Genomic DNA, 17,399 nt, shown 5'->3' with positions numbered 1-17,399 from the left:
TCCTGTGCAGCCCTAGGCTGGATGTCTCTTCCAGCCTTGCTGTTGCCCCCCTTCGAATCTCAGCTCCTGCACCCTCTCCCCCCCAGGAACCCCCAAAGCCCCTCAAGCACAGCCCCCACCCATGGGGGTACACAAGGACCCTCCCCACAGGAGCAATGCTGTCACTGGTGGGATACAGTCCCTGCCCTGAGCAACTTACACTTAAACCCTGGAAAAACTTGTAGAAAGGGGAAACTGAGGCAGCTGGAGGGACACAGACTCGGACATTGTCCCAAAGCAGAGCTGGACACCGAGCCTGGGTCACAGCACACCGAAGGTAAAGCTCCTCTTTCTCCCCCTGGCCTCCAAGGACACATCCACACTGCAGGATTGGCATGACCAGACATGTGGCACCCCTAATGACCCATCCTCTCCCCCAAGAACAATGTGTTTTGGAGGAAATGGCAAGAAACTCCACAAACAAATATCTGATCAAGAATTTTTTCCTAAGCCCAGCTCCCAGGGCTGACTTCAGCCTTGACCCTCCAGAATTTATGGCTCTTGCCAGACAAATAAATCAGCCATGGCAAAACACAGGTCCCGTGTTCCCAGTGCCTGTAAATGTTTGTTTACCACAGCTTGTGGCTTCTGGGAAGAAAATAACATATGCCAGGAGAAATCCTGGGATTCAAACCAACAAATGTGGTAGCAGCAGGGTATTTGTTTAGAAGATAAAGCAACATCTGATAGGGTGGATGAGGCAAGTGTGAGACCTCAGGAAGACACACATGGAGTTGTTTGGGGGGAATTGATATTTAGTGCTGATGCTGAAGCTGCATCACCACAGTGATCAAAAGTGCTGCCCAGAACAGCTCACAGGTGTTTGTTCCTCCTCATCCTCTCCAGGCTGGCTCTGCTCATGACACCCCACCATGGATGAGGGCCAGCCCCTCCCAGGGAGCAGCAGTGGGGAATGGGATGGGTGTAAATGGGGCAAAACCAGGGAGGGGACAAGCTAAAAGTAACATTTGAGGTCACCTAAGTGCCATCTCAATGCCTGTGGCTTTACCCACCTGGGGCCAGGCAACAGCAGCACCTCCAGCCACCACAGAGGAATATTCCCAGTCCTGGTTCATGCCTGGGTGGATTCTGGGACTGGCCAAGCACAGAACAGGTTTTCCAGGCTCATTACCAGCTCACTCAAGTGTGCTCGTGTGGTGCTCTTGTGCTGGGAGATTCACATGGGCTCAAAACTTACAAAAAAACCCCAAAACTAGAAAAAAACTAATACTAAACCAAATCTCCTGCTGGATGGACAGCAACAAGCACTTCCCATGATCTCCATGTGTGTTCTGTATGTAAATGCCATTTTCCTCAGCCTGGAATGCTCTGAAGAAACAAATAATCACTCTGTAGGGAGACTGATGATTAAAAAGCGATAATATAGGGTTGGGCAGGGATTGCCTCCTCCTCCTCCTCTTTCTCCTCCTCCTTTTCCTCCTCTTCTTCTTCTTCCTCTTCCTCCTCCCTGCAGCAGGTTTGTGTGTGGGCAAGGAACACTGACCTGTTTGGGGTGTAAGGACCAGAGATAATTTCAATGAAATTCCACCATCCAACCTCCACCATTGTGAGCTCTCTCATTCCAGCACAGCCAAAGTCTGCTGGTTTAAATAAATAAGCGTTTATTTAAACAAATCTGAATATTTACCTCATGTTTAAATGAATAAATATGTAACTGTATGATAGCAGAGTCTCCAGAAAATTCAAGAACCCTGCATGGAACCCACAGGAAACCCACACCTCCAGAGACTGAGGAGGAAAGTCCTTCCTCATGGGCAGAACAGAGAAACACCCACCACAGTCACACTGACAGGCTGCACAGCTCTGAAAATCCCAAGGAATGATTGCAGCCAAGGCCAAGGAGCAGAAAGGAGGTGTTGGAAGGATCTACCCCCAGCCAATGTTGTCTGATCACAGTTTTCTTCTCAGTACCTCTGTTTTCCCCTCTCTAAAATGGGACTAATCCTGATTAAATGTATTTATGGGAGGTGTGTCAGCAAGAAAACATTAAACTGAAAGCATGAGCCTGTCAGCCTCTGGGATTTCCCACATTCATCTTTATTTTTACCCTAATTAACTAATTAACATCTCAGACTTGCCTTTGGCTGCCTGCTCTGTTGCCATTGAAAATCTCCTTGTGTTCAGCTCCAGTGTTCAGCATCCTCCTGTTGCCATGGGAAAAACTGCCATGATGTCACCTCCACAAATACAGCTCCAAATACAGACCCCAAAGTTCACGTGTGGGGCTGGGGAGGGATCCCCACAGACTGAGGGACATGGGGCCACCACCTCCATGCAGTTAACTGAATTAGATGGAAAAGTATCAGATTATAATATTTGATAAGAACAGGGTTTAGTTTTAAGGAAAAAACCAACCATGGTTGGTGTGAAGAGAGCAACAGTGAAGGGTCCAGCCCCACCTGGGATAAGATTTCTCAGCACAGAAAGAAATAACAGCTCAGTTGGAAGTTTTAGGCTGTGAGAACAAATGAAGTGCCTCCATTAAAGGAGATGGGGAATACTGAGTCAGGGAAATAATCCTTGGTTTGGGAACTTGTGGCTCATGCCTGCAGGCTTGGCCATTTTGCTGGTTCTGCTGCATGGAATAAAAACACAAATTCAGACTGTCCTTGCGAGCTGCATTGTCAAACAAAGCTCAAGGAAGGGAATAGCAGCCCAGCAAGGAAATCCCACAGGCTCTTCCCACGCTTCTTTCATTTCTACTTTCCCTTTTACTTCTCTTTATTGCAGGACCTTTAAAGAACAGGTTTGATACCAGGTCTAAGCTGGCTCCTGCCCTACAGCAGGAGACAGGACGGAAATTACTCTTGCAGCTCCTGTCACTTCTAGACCTCCATGACTCATTCTCCTACCTTGTTTTCACCTCCACCCCTGCTCCACAGACGGAGCTGCGGTTCCCTCACAAATGTCACAGTGTCTGCGTGATTCTCCCCCAGCCCTGGCTCCCAAAGGGACTCCATTCCATGGGAAACAGGAGCTGCAGTCTCACACCAGATGGCACGGCAGGGCCTGACCCTCAGACTCAAACCAGACATGGGGAACAGCCCCACCCCACCCCACATGGAGGCCCTGACCCACAACCCCAAACCAGACATGGGGCACAGCCCGACCCCACATGAAGGACCTGACCCCCATAGATGGCCACATCACACAGGGGACTGAGGCCCACATCATGTGAGACACAGGCTGACCCCCAGATCATAGTGGGGTCCTGACCTCAGCCCCTGAACACAGTGCCCCTCAATATACAGGGGACCTGAGCACCCAGCCCCGCACTGCACAGGGCTCACAGCCCCACAGGGCACAGAGCTCACAGCCCTGCACTGCACAGGGCTCACAGCCCTGCACTGCACAGGGCTCACAGCCCCACAGCACACAGCCATACCCTAAACAGGGCACACTGCGCCACAGAGCTCACAGCTTCACCCCATACAGAGCTCACAGCCCCACAAGGCTCGCAGCTCCACAAAGCACAGGGCCCAGAGCCCCACACTGCACACAGGGCTCACAGCCCCATAGAGCTCACAGGGCTCACAGCCCCACAGAGCCACAGCCTCACCCCACACAGGGCTCCCAGCCCCAGAGAGGTCACAGCCCCACAAGGCACACAGGGCACACAGGGCTCACTGCCCCACAGCCACAGAGCACAAAGCCTCACCCCACAGGGCTCACAGCCTCATCCCACAGCCCCACATCGCACACGGGGCTCACAGCCCCACAGAGCACACAGCTCACAGGGTCACAGCCTCACCCCACCCCGTGTCACCCCTCCCCACCTCAGACACCCCGCTGTCACTCCTCACCCCGTGTCACCCCTCCCCACCTCAGACACCCCGCTGTCACTCCTCACCCCGTGTCACCCCTCCCCACCTCAGACACCCCGCTGTCACTCCTCACCCCGTGTCACCCCTCCCCACCGCAGGCACCCCGCTGTCACTCCTCACCCCCCGTCCCCTCTCCCGCCGCCCCCGGAACGCGCAGTCCCCGGAACGCCGGTGCGCGGCCGCGGTTCGCGGGGCCGGGCGGTGCCGGGGCGGTGCCGCGGGCGCGCAGGCGCCGCTCCCGCCCGGCGCCATCGCGGCTGCTGCGGCCACCCCGGGCCGGCCATGGCCACCGACTCGTGGGCCCTGGCCGTGGACGAGCAGGAGGCGGCGGCCGAGTCGGTGAGTGCGCGCCGGGGCCCGCGGGGGCTCGGGATGGCGCGGCCCGGCCCGGCCCGGTCCAGCGGCGCGGGGTCCCCCGGGCCGCGCGGCCCCCGCCGCCTCCTCACAGAAAGCAGCGACCGAGAAACGCTTTTCGCCCCATTTTCTGCCGTGGGGGCAGGGAGGGCCCGGGGTATCCGATTGTCCCTGGGCTTGGGCTCTTCCTTTATAAGCAAAACCCCCAATTTTTATTTATTTATATATTTACTTATTTATTTACTTACCATTATTTTAAAATTTTCTTCGCCTTCATCCATTTTTTGCGTATCCGAAGGGCAGAGACGTCCCTGCGATCCCACTCGCCCTCCATCCAGACACTACAGCGCTTCAGGCACTCACCCAGCCTCACCTCTGTACTCCAGCATCCAAAAAAATTCCACTTTCTCTCGTATTTTTTTTTTTTATGAAAAGATGTAATTTAGTACCTCAGAAAAAATTGTTTTCTGTTTTTTCTGTGCTTGGGCACAGAACACTAACTGAGGATGTGGGGAAGATCCTCAGGGCTGCTCCCCCTGCACATTTCAGGTGGTGAAACAAATTCATCCTGGGGCAGCTTGTGCCAGCCAGGATAGGGCATAGATCCTATTTCCATCCTGGAATGCTGATTTTCTTCCATTTTCCATCAGCAGAGCTATTGGGGGAGTGGAGGGTACAGGACACAAAACAACCCTTTCTCTGTGTTGTCATTACAGTTTAAAAAAATTATATTTTTTTTAAACTCCTGCTTAGAAATAGTTGTATTAAAATTCTTGAAATCAAGTTCCTCTTATGTCTTCATCCCTTCCAGTTGAGCAGGGTTTGTGCAATACTTGATAAATCCAAAGCTCAGGTTTTCCTGGCTGGGGAATTAGAATATATGGAGCTATATTTGAATTTGTCTGATTTTGTGTTTTCTTCATTTCTAGTTGAGCACTTTACACCTGAAGGATGACAAAACCAAACCAGATGCCAATGGTGAGTCCCAGCTGCTCAGATGGGCTTGGAAAGGGGGGAATGTTTCCCTGTGGGGCTTCAGAGCACTGCTGCCAAAGTAAATTCCTGGTAAATCATGAGATTCCAGAAGAGCTGAGACTAAACAGCAACACAGACTAAATATTTTGGTGTCTCAGGGAGCTGGGTGAGCAAAATCCATTGGTGTGGTTGCTAAACTGCACTTGGGGGTGGTGCTTGGGTTTCCTGTGCACAGCAGTGGAGCAGGGCAGTTCTCCTCAGGAAAATGAGCTGTTTGTAGCTGCTCCCAGGATGTTCCAAACAGCTCCTCAGGAAAATGAGCTGTTTGGAGATTTTCAGGATGTTCCAAAGCTCTGGGGTGTGGGCTGCCCCCACGCCCTGAGCTCACCTGTGCCCCCCTCACCTGTTCCCATGCAGGTGCCGTTGTCAAGGCAGATGACAATGTGGAGAAGACGGAGGATGAGGAGAAGGGTAAGTGCCCTCCTGAAAAAAGCTTTGGCAAGGGAATGAATTAAATTTAATTTTAATTATATTGATTTAATATATACTTAAAGTAAGTCTGCCTTGTGTCTCAGGAGCGCTGGTCTTGTATCCTGCCCCAAGGACTTAATTGTAAGACATGTCCTTCCTCCATAACACTTTTAAAGGCATTTGTGTCCTGTAATAACTTGGGAGACTCCTGGATTAGAGTGGAGAGAAATAAGGGGATAGCAGTGTCCTCAAGGCAGGACTGGATACAGGAGCAGTTGGATAACCTGGAGCTGGGATTGCTGTAGCAACCAACGAGTTGTGTTTATGCAGTGGCTGCTCAGAGGTGGGTAAAGGCTCACGTTCTTTCAGAAGGTGGTTCTAGGAAACAGATTTAGTAGCAAAACCCCAGAGTGCAGCAGTTTAACCTCATTTTGATCTCTGTTAGCCTCAACCCTTGTGTTTCAGCTCTGAAATCTTTTAAAGTACCGTTTATCCTCAAACCTTCCTTAAAAATAAAACCCTGGGAGGTGTCTGCCCACATGTCAGAGTGAGGGTTGAGGAGGCCTTATCCTGTCCCAGGTAAATGCTAAGCTCAAAGAATCTTAATAAGCAGAGATCTGGATGTGTTAAAGTCCCCCTTAGAACAGTGCTTGTTTGATTTGTCTTCCTGGGTGTTAAATGGGGGAATCTCTGGGATCTCTCAATGTCTCATCCAGGAGGTTTGGGCTCTTCCAGCCATCACACTCTAATGAAGAATTTCAGTATTTGGAGGGATTTTGTCCCTTTTAAGTGGCTCAGGAGTTCAGTGGGAGCGAGGGCTGGAACAGGCTGTGACTGATGGATTGATGTTTTCCACCTCCTTTCCCAGAGGACAGAGCTGCCCAGTCCTTGCTGAACAAGCTGATCCGCAGTAACCTGGTTGACACCACAAATCAGGTGGAGGTGCTGCAGAGGGACCCCACATCACCCCTCTACTCTGTCAAGTCTTTCGAGGAGCTGCGCCTGTAAGTGCCTGCTGGGATGAGCCAGAGCCTTCTCTGCATGGAGCTGTAAATCCTGGGATCAGATATATTAAATAGGCTCCCTTATAACTGGGTTTTTCAGTTTGTCATGGGGAGCCTTATTTGTAACTTCGGATAGAGAGAAGTTTTGCTATAACTGCCAGAGCATATATGAGTTTGGAGCCCATCAACCTCTCCCTCATGTCCTGAAAAATTCCCTGTTGGCATAGGAGATACCACTTAAAAGTACATGGGTTTGTGTATCAGGTTAGTGCCAACTTGTCATCAATAAGTGAGTGTGTAATTTGTATTATTTAAATGCAAGAAGAGTTGGTTTATCTGGGTGCCTGATGGGGGTTTCCATCTGAAACAACAGCAGTGAACAGCACAAAGGGAACAGCTTATCTTTTCCAGCAACACTGGATTTATGTACTGGAGACACCAGTATTTTCTGACTTCCTTCCCCTTGAAAACCTCTACCAGTGCAGCTTTCAAGGGATAACTGTGTTTAGGGCATGGTTTATGGATATATGTATTAATATGCTGAAGGGTGCATCCTGTTGGGATTGCTGTGCTTGTGTTGATCTCAGGTTTGTTGCTCTACAAGCTCTGCAGCAAAATGGGAGCTGAAGAGCCTTCTCCCCATGAAATGCCAGGGTGTTTTGCTTTGTTGGTGTTTGTGGTTGAGTGTCTGCAAAAAGAAGCTGAGGTCCTGCAGTGCCTGTTAGACTAATTCATTCCTGTGTTTCAAAAGGCAAACAATCCCAGGGAGCTAATGACAGGGACAGCCAGCCTAATTGAGTCTTCATTTTGTTATGACTCGGGGTATCCTTGGCAACTGGTGCAGAGTTGGGCTTTGTCTGTCCTTGCTTGGAGCAGCACAAGGTTACGTTTTCAAAGGGCTTTTGTTCCAGCCATCATTGGAAAGCAATACAGGATTTTTGCAAAATTATGTTGTGCTGAATGGGAAGTTACTGCAGTGGGAGATGTGGGCAGGAGAGCTGTAACCTGCTTGGAAAGGAGAGCCCTTCTGAGAGCACTCACAGCATCCGGGGAGCACTTGAGGGTCATCAGCTGAGAATTTCCAGCACCATAACCCAGGTTTAGGTTGTTCTGGGGTCTCCTTGTCTACACAAGTGTCTGCTGAGAGTAGAAAGCTCCCTGGAGAGAAAGCAGCAGATGAGAGTTTGCTGGCCAGCAGTGTCACCACACAGTTCTGGGTGTGAGGGCTGGCTTGCAGCCACAGATCACAAGGTGTAGTCACAGCAAACTGAGCTAATTATCATTTACCTGAGCCAGCATTGCTCAGCTGTAGTACAGAATCCACATAACCTGCTGAAGTCCTTGCAAGGATCTCATGATCCCTTCATCCTGTTCCTCACGCTTTGTCCCACGTTTGAGTCATCAAGGAGTGATAATTTTGGCACCAAGATTAGGCCTGGCTGAGGAAATGGGACTGGCCTGAAGGGCAGGATTAACACTTTCTGCTCTGTGATTCCTGGATTGTCTGAAAAGCTGCTTTGGAACAAGCAGTGCTGGCCTTAGACACAGCTGGGACAGGCAGGCTGACTTATTAAATCCAGGGGTTTTTGCAAAGCTCCTTGTCTAGACTTCCTGCTGTCACTTATGGTTCCAGATGCTGACCACAGTTGTTTCACAGGTGGGATTGTACCAGAGACTGCTCTAGGATGTCTTCTTGAGGGTTTTTCTCACCTTTTTGTACACAAATGAAAACTAAATGGACTTAAATAGGTCATGATATGAAAGTTTCTCTTTTCAGGAAACCACAGCTCCTGCAAGGAGTCTATGCCATGGGCTTCAACAGACCATCTAAAATCCAAGAGAATGCCCTGCCCATGATGCTTGCTGAACCGTATGTACACATTCTTCCTACTCTCTACCAGAATAGAAGGATTTGAAAGGTTCAGTGTACTGCTCCTGAATTTTGGGTGGGAGGAGGGTGATGAGAAACTCTCTGGGTATGGAGAAAGGGTTCCCATGTCACAGTGTTTCTGTGGTTATTAACTATGTGCCAGCAGCCCTGGATTTGTCCTTTTCCTAGGGCTGGTACTGAGCATGCAGTGCTGTGGGGTTTGGGAGGTCATTGCCATTTTCCTCATTAGTTTGGGAAGAAATAATACGAAATGGCTCAGAAATCCTGGGTGGGTAGGAGTAGCTGAGGTGCTGATTTTCCTCTCTACAACCCTGAGCTGGAACATGTGAGGTACTGAGACACTGGGGAAGAAGTGTGAAATGGGAAATTACTGAGACACAACCACAGCTCTCCTTCCAAATCTCCCTAACTGAGAAATGCTGAAGGAGGGTGTTGGGCAGGAAGAAATCCCTGCCCCATGGAGCATAGCTGGTCAGGTTGGCCATGGATGCAGAGCAGGGGTAGATGTGACAGGATTCAGGTGCCCCCGTGGTGCTTCACCCTCTGAGCTGTGCCTGCTGTGCCCCCAGCCCGCAGAACCTCATCGCGCAGTCGCAGTCCGGTACCGGCAAGACAGCTGCCTTCGTGCTGGCCATGCTCAGCAGGGTTGAGCCCGGGAACAAGTATCCACAGGTAACCTGGCATGGGGCTGTCTCACCCTGGCCGTGCAGTGCCATCTAGTGAGGAACCTCAGCTGCTGGAGGCCTTCAGATGTAAATTCATGGCTTGATGGAGCCATGGTGTTATTTCTTCAAGCTGCTTAAAGGGGATGGGGGTTTGGGGATTTATCAATTCAGTGCAAAAGATGTAGATTTTGCTCAAAACTTGTTCCTGTCAGTCCTTCCTGTGCATCGCACAGGATGCCACTGCTCTGTGAGTGTGTGAAGGGTGAGATTATACACATGTTATAATTCACACTATCACAATCAGAAGCTAACTATTTCTTAATTACAATACATTATAAGCATTTCTTAGCTTACCAGCTTATATTACACCATACTACAAATGCCTTATACTAATACCAAATAACCCAATACCAAATAACTAATAATCTAAAATTACCCCTCGTAAGTCTTACTACAATATATCTTTCATAGTTCTATTTCTCAAAAATATCTACTCTTATTTATAAAGTCATTTTTAAAACTTTTTGCTTGTTCCATTTCTCTCTCAACAATTTTTATCCTATTTTATAACATTTTTAAGTAATGTATGTTTACATACAAATGTATACTATGTGAACCTTCTATCAAACTTTGAGAATTTTCTGCAAATCCATTTCCCACATGTGAGGAATTAAATTTTTCTGGGAGGACTTAAATCAGGGAAATAGTGCAGGCTGAAGAAGATTGGCTAAGTACCTTTGGGGTGGAAGAGAAGGTAACTGTGACAACAGAGCAGAAAATGCCTAGAGAGGGACTTTTAAATCAGATTTCCTCATAAGATGGTTGAGAAACTGTTCATCCACTTGCATATTTGTCTTGAAGAAAACTTCAACAAGGATTTTAAAAAGCAAGTGTGATAGTGTTGCCCTGCATGTTGATCACCTCACTCATTATCCTTCTGTTCCCCCAGTGTTTGTGCCTTTCCCCAACATATGAGCTGGCACTTCAAACAGGAAAAGTGATTGAACAGATGGGAAACTTCTACCCAGAGCTGAAACTTGCATATGCTGTCCGAGGCAACAAACGTGAGTAAGGGGAGACACCACAAACAGGAATGAGGGAATGATTCTCTCAGGTGCACCAGGGCAGTCAGGGGGTGAAATGGCTCGGTCAGAGAGGGCTGGAACATCTCCCTGTGTGCAGAGCCCCCCTAGAGCAGCCCTTCCTTCTGTCTCGGCAGTGGAAAGAGGGCAGAAGATCTCGGAGCAGATCGTCATCGGCACGCCCGGCACCGTGCTGGACTGGTGTTCCAAACTGAAATTCATCGATCCCAAGAAGATCAAGGTGTTTGTGTTGGATGAGGCAGATGTGATGATCGCCACCCAGGGCCACCAGGACCAGAGCATCCGCATTCAGAGGTACGGAGGGACAGGGACAGTGGGGCTGCAGTCAGGACTGGTGTCCTCACCAGTGAAGCAAGATTGAAATGACAGATTAGCTCTAGTCCAGGGGATCACAGAGGCACAGTGTCAGGGGATGACAAGCAGTTTCATTTCACAGGATAACACAGAATCACTAGATTGGAAGAGACCTTCAAGATCATCGAGTCCAACCCAGCCCCAACACCTCAACTAGACCCTGGCACCAAGTGCCATGTCCAGGTTTTGTTAAACACATCTAGGGGTGGTGACTCCACCACCTCCCTGGGCAGCCGTTCCAGAACTTTATCTCCCTTTCCATATAAAACTTTTTTCCTAATATTCAACCTGTATTTCCCTTGATGCAGCTTAAGGCTGTGTCTTCTTAAGGTTAGGTGTCCTTAACCTTAAGGTGTCTTCTTATGGTCCTTGATGCAGCTTAAGGTTCTGTCAGTGCTGCCTGGAGAAAGAGACCAACCCCACCTGAGCACAGGCACCTTTCAGGGAGTTACAGAGAGTGATAAGGTCACTCCTGAGTTTCCTTTTCTCCAGGCTGAGCACCCCCAGCTCCCTCAGTGGTTCCTCACAGGGTTTGTGCTCCAAGCCCCTCTCCAGCCTCGTTGCCTCCTCTGGACGTGTCTCAACGTCCTTCCCAAACTGAGGGCCCAGAGCTGGACACAGCACTCAAGGTGTGCCCTCACCAGTGCCAAGAACAGGGGCAGAATGAGCTCCCTGCTCCTGCTGGCCACACCATTCCTGATGCAGCCCAGGATGCCATTGGCCTTCTTGGCCACCTTACAGAATAAAAATCCTGTCCCTGGAGCAGGGTTTATTCCTCTTTAAGAAGGTATGTCTGGATGCTGTGGTCCATGAGGGAGTGATCATGGGTGGATAAGATTGGTTTTAGTCTTTCCAGCCCTGGAAATAACTGAAATAACTGGTTCCAGCATTGTGGTTTTCCTTTGCCTGTAGCATTCCATCAGGATATCATGAGATGACCATGTTGTATGGGAACCTTCCCTATTTCTCTTTCTCTTTCAGAATGCTCCCCAGGGACTGCCAGATGCTCCTGTTTTCTGCCACTTTTGAGGATTCTGTGTGGAAGTTTGCTCAAAAAGTTGTTCCTGACCCAAACATTATCAAACTGAAGCGTGAGGAGGAGACCCTGGACACCATCAAGCAGTACTATGTGCTGTGCAGTAACAGGGATGAGAAGTTCCGGGCTCTCTGTAACATCTACGGGGCCATCACCATTGCCCAGGCCATGATCTTCTGCCATGTGAGTGCTTCCAGGGAGTGTTAGTCCTGGTAACCCCTCAGAGTCTGCAAGTGCTAAAACCAAGCCAGACAGCTCCAGAAAGGAGCTGAGAACAAAATTGCCCTTTATGGCTTCTCTGGCTCCATCTTTGAGGGAAATCCTGAAAGCCACATTAATACTGGCTGGTTTGATTTCCTGGGTTTGTCCATCCAAGAGACAACACTGGACTTTTTTATTCCTCAGTGGTCATTGTTATCTCTTAAATCCTCTGAAGGAAAGATCAGAGTAATGCACATTATTCCAAAACTCTGAACTGAAAAGAAAAAGAAGTAGGGTTGGAAAATGGATGAAAATAGGGCATAATGAGGGATTGGGAAGTCTTTTGCTTCTCTAGCTGATACAGAGCTGTTCCTGGGACTTCATTTCTCTTGGGTAACTGAGGATACACCTCTGGATCTCACTGTGAATCATACTGACTTGGTCTTCTTTTTCTGGAAGCTGCCATAGTAATTTTTAGGGAAAAATCAGTGCTGACAGCACCAAACAGCCAGGCAAAGTGAGCTCAGACAGGATGAAAGTGTTTGGAATCTGCTGCAGCAGTTTGCTTTTAGGCTGTCTCAAGACATCATTGGAGCTCAGAAAACTGTTTAATTCAAGGCTGTGCAGAGCTCTGTGGGATTTCACAATCACATTCAGGTCTGACCCTGCCATTTTCCAAGCTGAGTAGTTGTGGTTTTGTGACAAGTTTCATGAGTTTTCAGTGTACACATGTAGTGTCAGTCTCCAGCAGAGTGAAATCCAAGGAGCAGAGCACAAAGAAAACCTGTCTTATTAATCAGGGGCTCCTGTGGTGGCTGAGGTGTATTGTCCTCTCTGATACAGTTTGTAAGGGAGACAAAAACTGAGCAGCCAGGGAGCTTCCAGTGGGCCCCCAGGGAGGTTCATTGTCACTTTCCAGCATTAGAACCCGTTCCAACCGTGGGGCTGGCTGTGTGTTGCAGACTCGGAAGACGGCGGGGTGGCTGGCGGCCGAGCTGTCCCGGGAGGGCCACCAGGTGGCCCTGCTCAGCGGGGAGATGATGGTGGAGCAGAGAGCGGCCGTCATCGAGCGCTTCCGCGAGGGCAAGGAGAAGGTGCTGGTGACCACAAACGTCTGTGCCAGAGGTAGGATGTGGAGGAATGGGGCCAGGTGATGCTCCAGGGTTTTGGCTTTCATACTTTTCATGTATTTGTGACCCTGCAGTTCTTTAGTGTACAGCTCCAAACCCCACACACAGTGCCAGCTGCTGTTCTCCCCGTTGGGGCAGACACAGCAATTCCTCTCCAGGCCTGGCTACCAAGCATACCTCACTGCCTCAGGATTTCATATATTCACTTAATATATTCTTTATAATTTGCATTTACAATTTTTAATTTGTACTATAACCCTGCAGTTCTTTAGTGTGTAACTCCAAACCCCACACGCAGTGCCAGCTGCTGTTCTCCCGTTTGGGGCAGACACAGCAATTCCTCTCCAGGCCTGGCACTCAAGGACACCTCACTGCCTCAGGCTCCAAGAAATTAAACAAAAGGGAGCTGGGGAGAGCAAACTTGGTAAATTATTTCATTACCTGAAGCTGTAATTGGAGGATTAACCCCCAATATGCAAATGAACCAAAGTTACAAAAGTGTAAAAACCCCTGACCCCGTGGTTCATTTTTGGGTTCAGCCCCTGGGGAGCTTCGTCTGCCTGAGATGTACCTGAAAATCCTTCAATAAATACACGCACATTTTATTCCCTTTATTTTGTCTGGCCTCTGTTTTTAGGTGGCCTGAGAAGGCATCCCAGGGAGGCTGCAAGCAGCGCTTCCTAAGATAACACATACCCCTGGCCAGCTCACAGGGAGAATTCACATCCTCAGGTGTTCCAGTTGGGAGGAATTGGTGTCCTTACACTGTGTGCCTGTGTGCAAACATGGGATTGCTTGTTGGCTTCCTGCTGCTTGAGATGGAAAAGTCCATCCTGTGAGAGTCTGGCACCAAGCCAGTTTGCAGTGAACCTGTCCCCAAGCACAGAAAACTAAAAACCAGTGAAATCCAGTTCACTATCCCAGTAGGAATTTGTGGTGTAATTTGACATCCTAGAACAGCTAAGACAGGATTGTACTTGGAAAAAAACAAGTGGTCTTTAGAGCTTTGCAGGGAAGGAGAGAGTTTCTGAAATACTTGAGTGCTGGTAGAATTTCCAGAATATTTCAGTGCCTTTGGCTGTTTCAGTGGGACTCTCTGCCCTAACAACTCAATAGCTTGTATTTCCACCCCATGAGGGTACTGTGGAAAAGCTCCATTTCAGAGTGTGAGGAGTGCAGAAAGATTTAAGTGAAGTTGTGTAACCTGATGCTCTCTTTTTGTCAGGGATTGATGTAGAGCAGGTGTCTGTTGTTATCAATTTTGACCTGCCTGTGGACAAGGATGGCAATCCAGACAACGAGACCTACCTGCACCGCATCGGCCGCACCGGCCGCTTCGGCAAGCGAGGGCTGGCCATTAACATGGTGGACAGCAAGCACAGCATGAACATCCTCAACAGAATCCAGGAACATTTCAGTACGTACCCTCAGCCTTTCTCCTTTCTCTAAGCTGTTGAATCACTGCAGAATTTGACTTGTTGGATGCTGAGCAGGTCTCAGGGTGTTTGTTGAGCCTTAAACAGGTGGCAGAGGAGCACAGCAGGAGTGTTTGGTGTAGCATCACTTGGGATTGTGACCTGCTGCCTGGGACAGGAGCAGAATAAATCAGGCTGTGTTTGCTGTCTGCATGGATAGTCCTTGAAGTGGATGTTCTGGAGTACCCAAAAGGGCCTCTGATAAAAGGAAACAGTTTTAATTTGTATTTTTAAAACCTGACTGACTATTCACTGATAAACCAAAACTCAGGTCCAGCTGAGCAGTGTTCCCTTCTCTGCTCAGTGTTAAGAAATCTGACCTATTTCTCTTCTTTCCCAGACAAAAAGATAAACAAATTGGATACCGATGACTTGGATGAAATTGAGAAGATAAATAACTGAAATAGCTGCTGGAACTGGTGTGTGCCCTGCTGTGGAAGTTCTCCCACTACAATTGGATCAACGTTTGGATTGGCACAGCCTCTCGGCTCGTCCCGAAAAGGACTCTTCAAGATATGAGTACACAAAAATTACCTCATGTTCAAAATTGCAGTTGGACTTCAAATTGTGCAACTATGGGGAGGAAGAGGAAATGTTTACAGAAGCTTTTAACATTTCTTAGTTTAGCCTTAAAATGGGATGATCTTTGGAATTCTGAGAAATACACTTGCCAAAAGAGAGGCAATAGGGAATACCTAAAATTTTAAAAGGAAAAAAAATATTATTATCTTTAATTGGGATAATGTGCAGCATTAACCTGGTCAGTTTAAATCCAACAGCTGAATATATAACGGACATAAGGAAAGGGAAAAAAATTTTAAAAAAGAAAACCTAAAAACCCCAAACAAGGCAGCTGGTTTTTGGCTAAATACTTAACTTGTACAAACTAGGATGTCACTCCCCTGAGCTCTTTAAGACTCATTTCTGGCTTTCTGATGGATTTGCCCTGCTTTTCCTTCCATAAATTGTCCTGAGGATGTTTCCAGTAGCTCCTACTCGCAAGCACAGGTTGCAGTGTGGCTTTGCTGGGCAGCATTTTCTTTTCCTTTGTCCTGGATTTGTTGGGATGGCCGCTCTCTGTGACGGGGTGGTGGTGACACTACACAAGTTCATCCCAGGTGTTTAACCTGGCTGTGGTGTGGGTGGGTGGGCTGGGAGGGGCAGTATGAAGAGAACTGTACTAATGGATTGCCTGATTAAATTCACCTCTGTGAGTGAAATTCACCATCTGATGAAATGCACCATGCTGTGAAGCTCAGCATGGGTAATGTACAGAGCTGTTGGGCTTCACCCATCAGATACAGGATTACAAGAACCAACAAATCATGATAGCCTGGATTGACCAAAAACATGTACCCTTAGTACACCAAATTTACCTGTTGCAGTAGGTTTCAGTACCAGAGTTTTGAGTCAAATTGCTCAGCCAAATTGCAGGTGGGAAGTGCTCCATAGTGCAAAATAGGTTGTTGTTCCCTGCCCCAGGGTGTTCCATGGAGAAGGAAGGATTCACAGCTCCTGGAGAAGGAAGGAGATGCCTCCTGTGTGTTGGGACCACTCTAGTGCACACAGCTGGACACTGTGGGCTGTCCCCCAGCCCAGTCTCCAGGAGAAGGAGGCTCCTGAACCAGAACTTAGGGTGCACAGCTCTTTGTTGGGGGGGGAAATGGGACATGCATGAGCAGCCATGGGCCTGCTACTCAGCGTGGGAATCATGTCAAAACAAGTGTATAAATTGTAAATTTAAACTGAATTGTTTTCTTTGCAATTTTGGCCATCATATTCTGTTCAAAGACAGGAATATGGATCCTTTTACCAAGTAAAAAAAGGCTCATTTAAAATGTACCTAAAATTTTAGGAAATTGTGCACCCTTTTATCAATTTGTATAAAGGCTTTAGTGAAGAAAAAAAAACAGCTTAAAATTAAACTTTTTGTATTCTGGGGTGTATCTATTTTTATTCTGTTGGAATCCTATTTAAAGTGGCAGGTGAGTGAGTGCGTGTGGAGTGGAAGACTTGATTTAATCACCTACTTTCCTAGTACAGTTGAATGACCTGGTGACAGCAGAGTATTGGATTGAATTGTCATGGAAGCTGCTGCTGGTCCTGTGTGCTGTTTCTAATGTACTTTTAATTGGAATTAAAGAACACATACTGAACAATCCCTTTGCTGACTTCTTGCTTGAATACTTTGTTGGTGTTTAAAAGCCTCAGTAAGGACATTCTCAGCCAAAAGTCCTGATAAGTTTTATATTTGTGACTTTAATGCTGAAATTCTTAAAAGATTCCCACTAAGAAGTTTGTTAAATGATGCCAGACAATAAATGAGGTCAGATAAATATTGTTCTTCCCCCCTGTGCTTCTTGTGCTGGACTTAGAATTGCTGCTAAAATCTCCCCAGAACAGTTCTGAAGGGAAGAGAAGAACTGAGGGAGAAAAGAGGAGTTTTCCCTGTGCTGTGCTTGCCTAGATCAAGACTTGATACTTTTTGCCCATCTTTGGAGATGCTGTAGCCTGGGTGAGGTGATTAGAACCAAACTCATCCAGCTTTACCAGGAGGAACATCCTGCAGTGTGAGAAATCCACCGTGAGCCGAGTTACTCTGAATTGTCTGATGGTTCTGTTCTTGCTCAGAGCCCCTGTGCTCTCACAGCTGCCTGCTGCTCACAGCTTGTCACTGATGGAGAGTGCTTCCTCCTTGGCTGCAGGCTTGTGCTGAGCACAGGATGCAGATCCAGACTTCAGGAGGGTGCTGTGGAGGGCAGCTGACCATCCAAAGGCTGATTTGGGCAGCCCCTGAGGTATTTGCCATCAAACTGAAGGTTTCTGAAGAGCAGGTGTGATGGATAAACCTCAGCT

General features: G+C 48.1%; 1 protein-coding gene across 2 annotated transcripts; it reads left to right on the top strand.

Annotated features, from left to right (window-relative positions):
* Positions 1–4,121: 4,121 nt before the first annotated feature.
* Positions 4,122–16,702, top strand: LOC134429780 (ATP-dependent RNA helicase DDX19B). 2 transcript variants are annotated; one of them, XM_063177120.1, is made up of 12 exons: positions 4,122–4,223; positions 5,168–5,216; positions 5,631–5,684; positions 6,553–6,688; positions 8,466–8,558; positions 9,149–9,251; positions 10,194–10,308; positions 10,464–10,641; positions 11,683–11,920; positions 12,901–13,063; positions 14,294–14,485; positions 14,884–16,702. In XM_063177120.1, the coding sequence occupies exons 1-12, from the start codon at positions 4,167–4,169 to the stop codon at positions 14,943–14,945; spliced, it is 1,440 nt and encodes a 479-aa protein (XP_063033190.1). In that variant the 5' UTR covers positions 4,122–4,166; the 3' UTR covers positions 14,946–16,702. The 2 variants fall into 2 exon arrangements, with proteins under 2 accessions (XP_063033190.1, XP_063033191.1); XM_063177121.1 differs by lacking the exons at positions 4,122–4,223; positions 5,168–5,216; positions 5,631–5,684 and adding an exon at positions 5,761–6,027.
* The last annotated feature ends 697 nt before the right edge of the window (positions 16,703–17,399 follow it).

This window comes from Melospiza melodia, chromosome 26 (assembly GCF_035770615.1).
Source record: "Melospiza melodia melodia isolate bMelMel2 chromosome 26, bMelMel2.pri, whole genome shotgun sequence".
NCBI classification, from domain to species: Eukaryota; Metazoa; Chordata; class Aves; order Passeriformes; family Passerellidae; genus Melospiza; species Melospiza melodia.
Note: the sequence above shows the minus strand (reverse complement) of the source record. Positions and strands in the feature narration are given on the sequence as shown.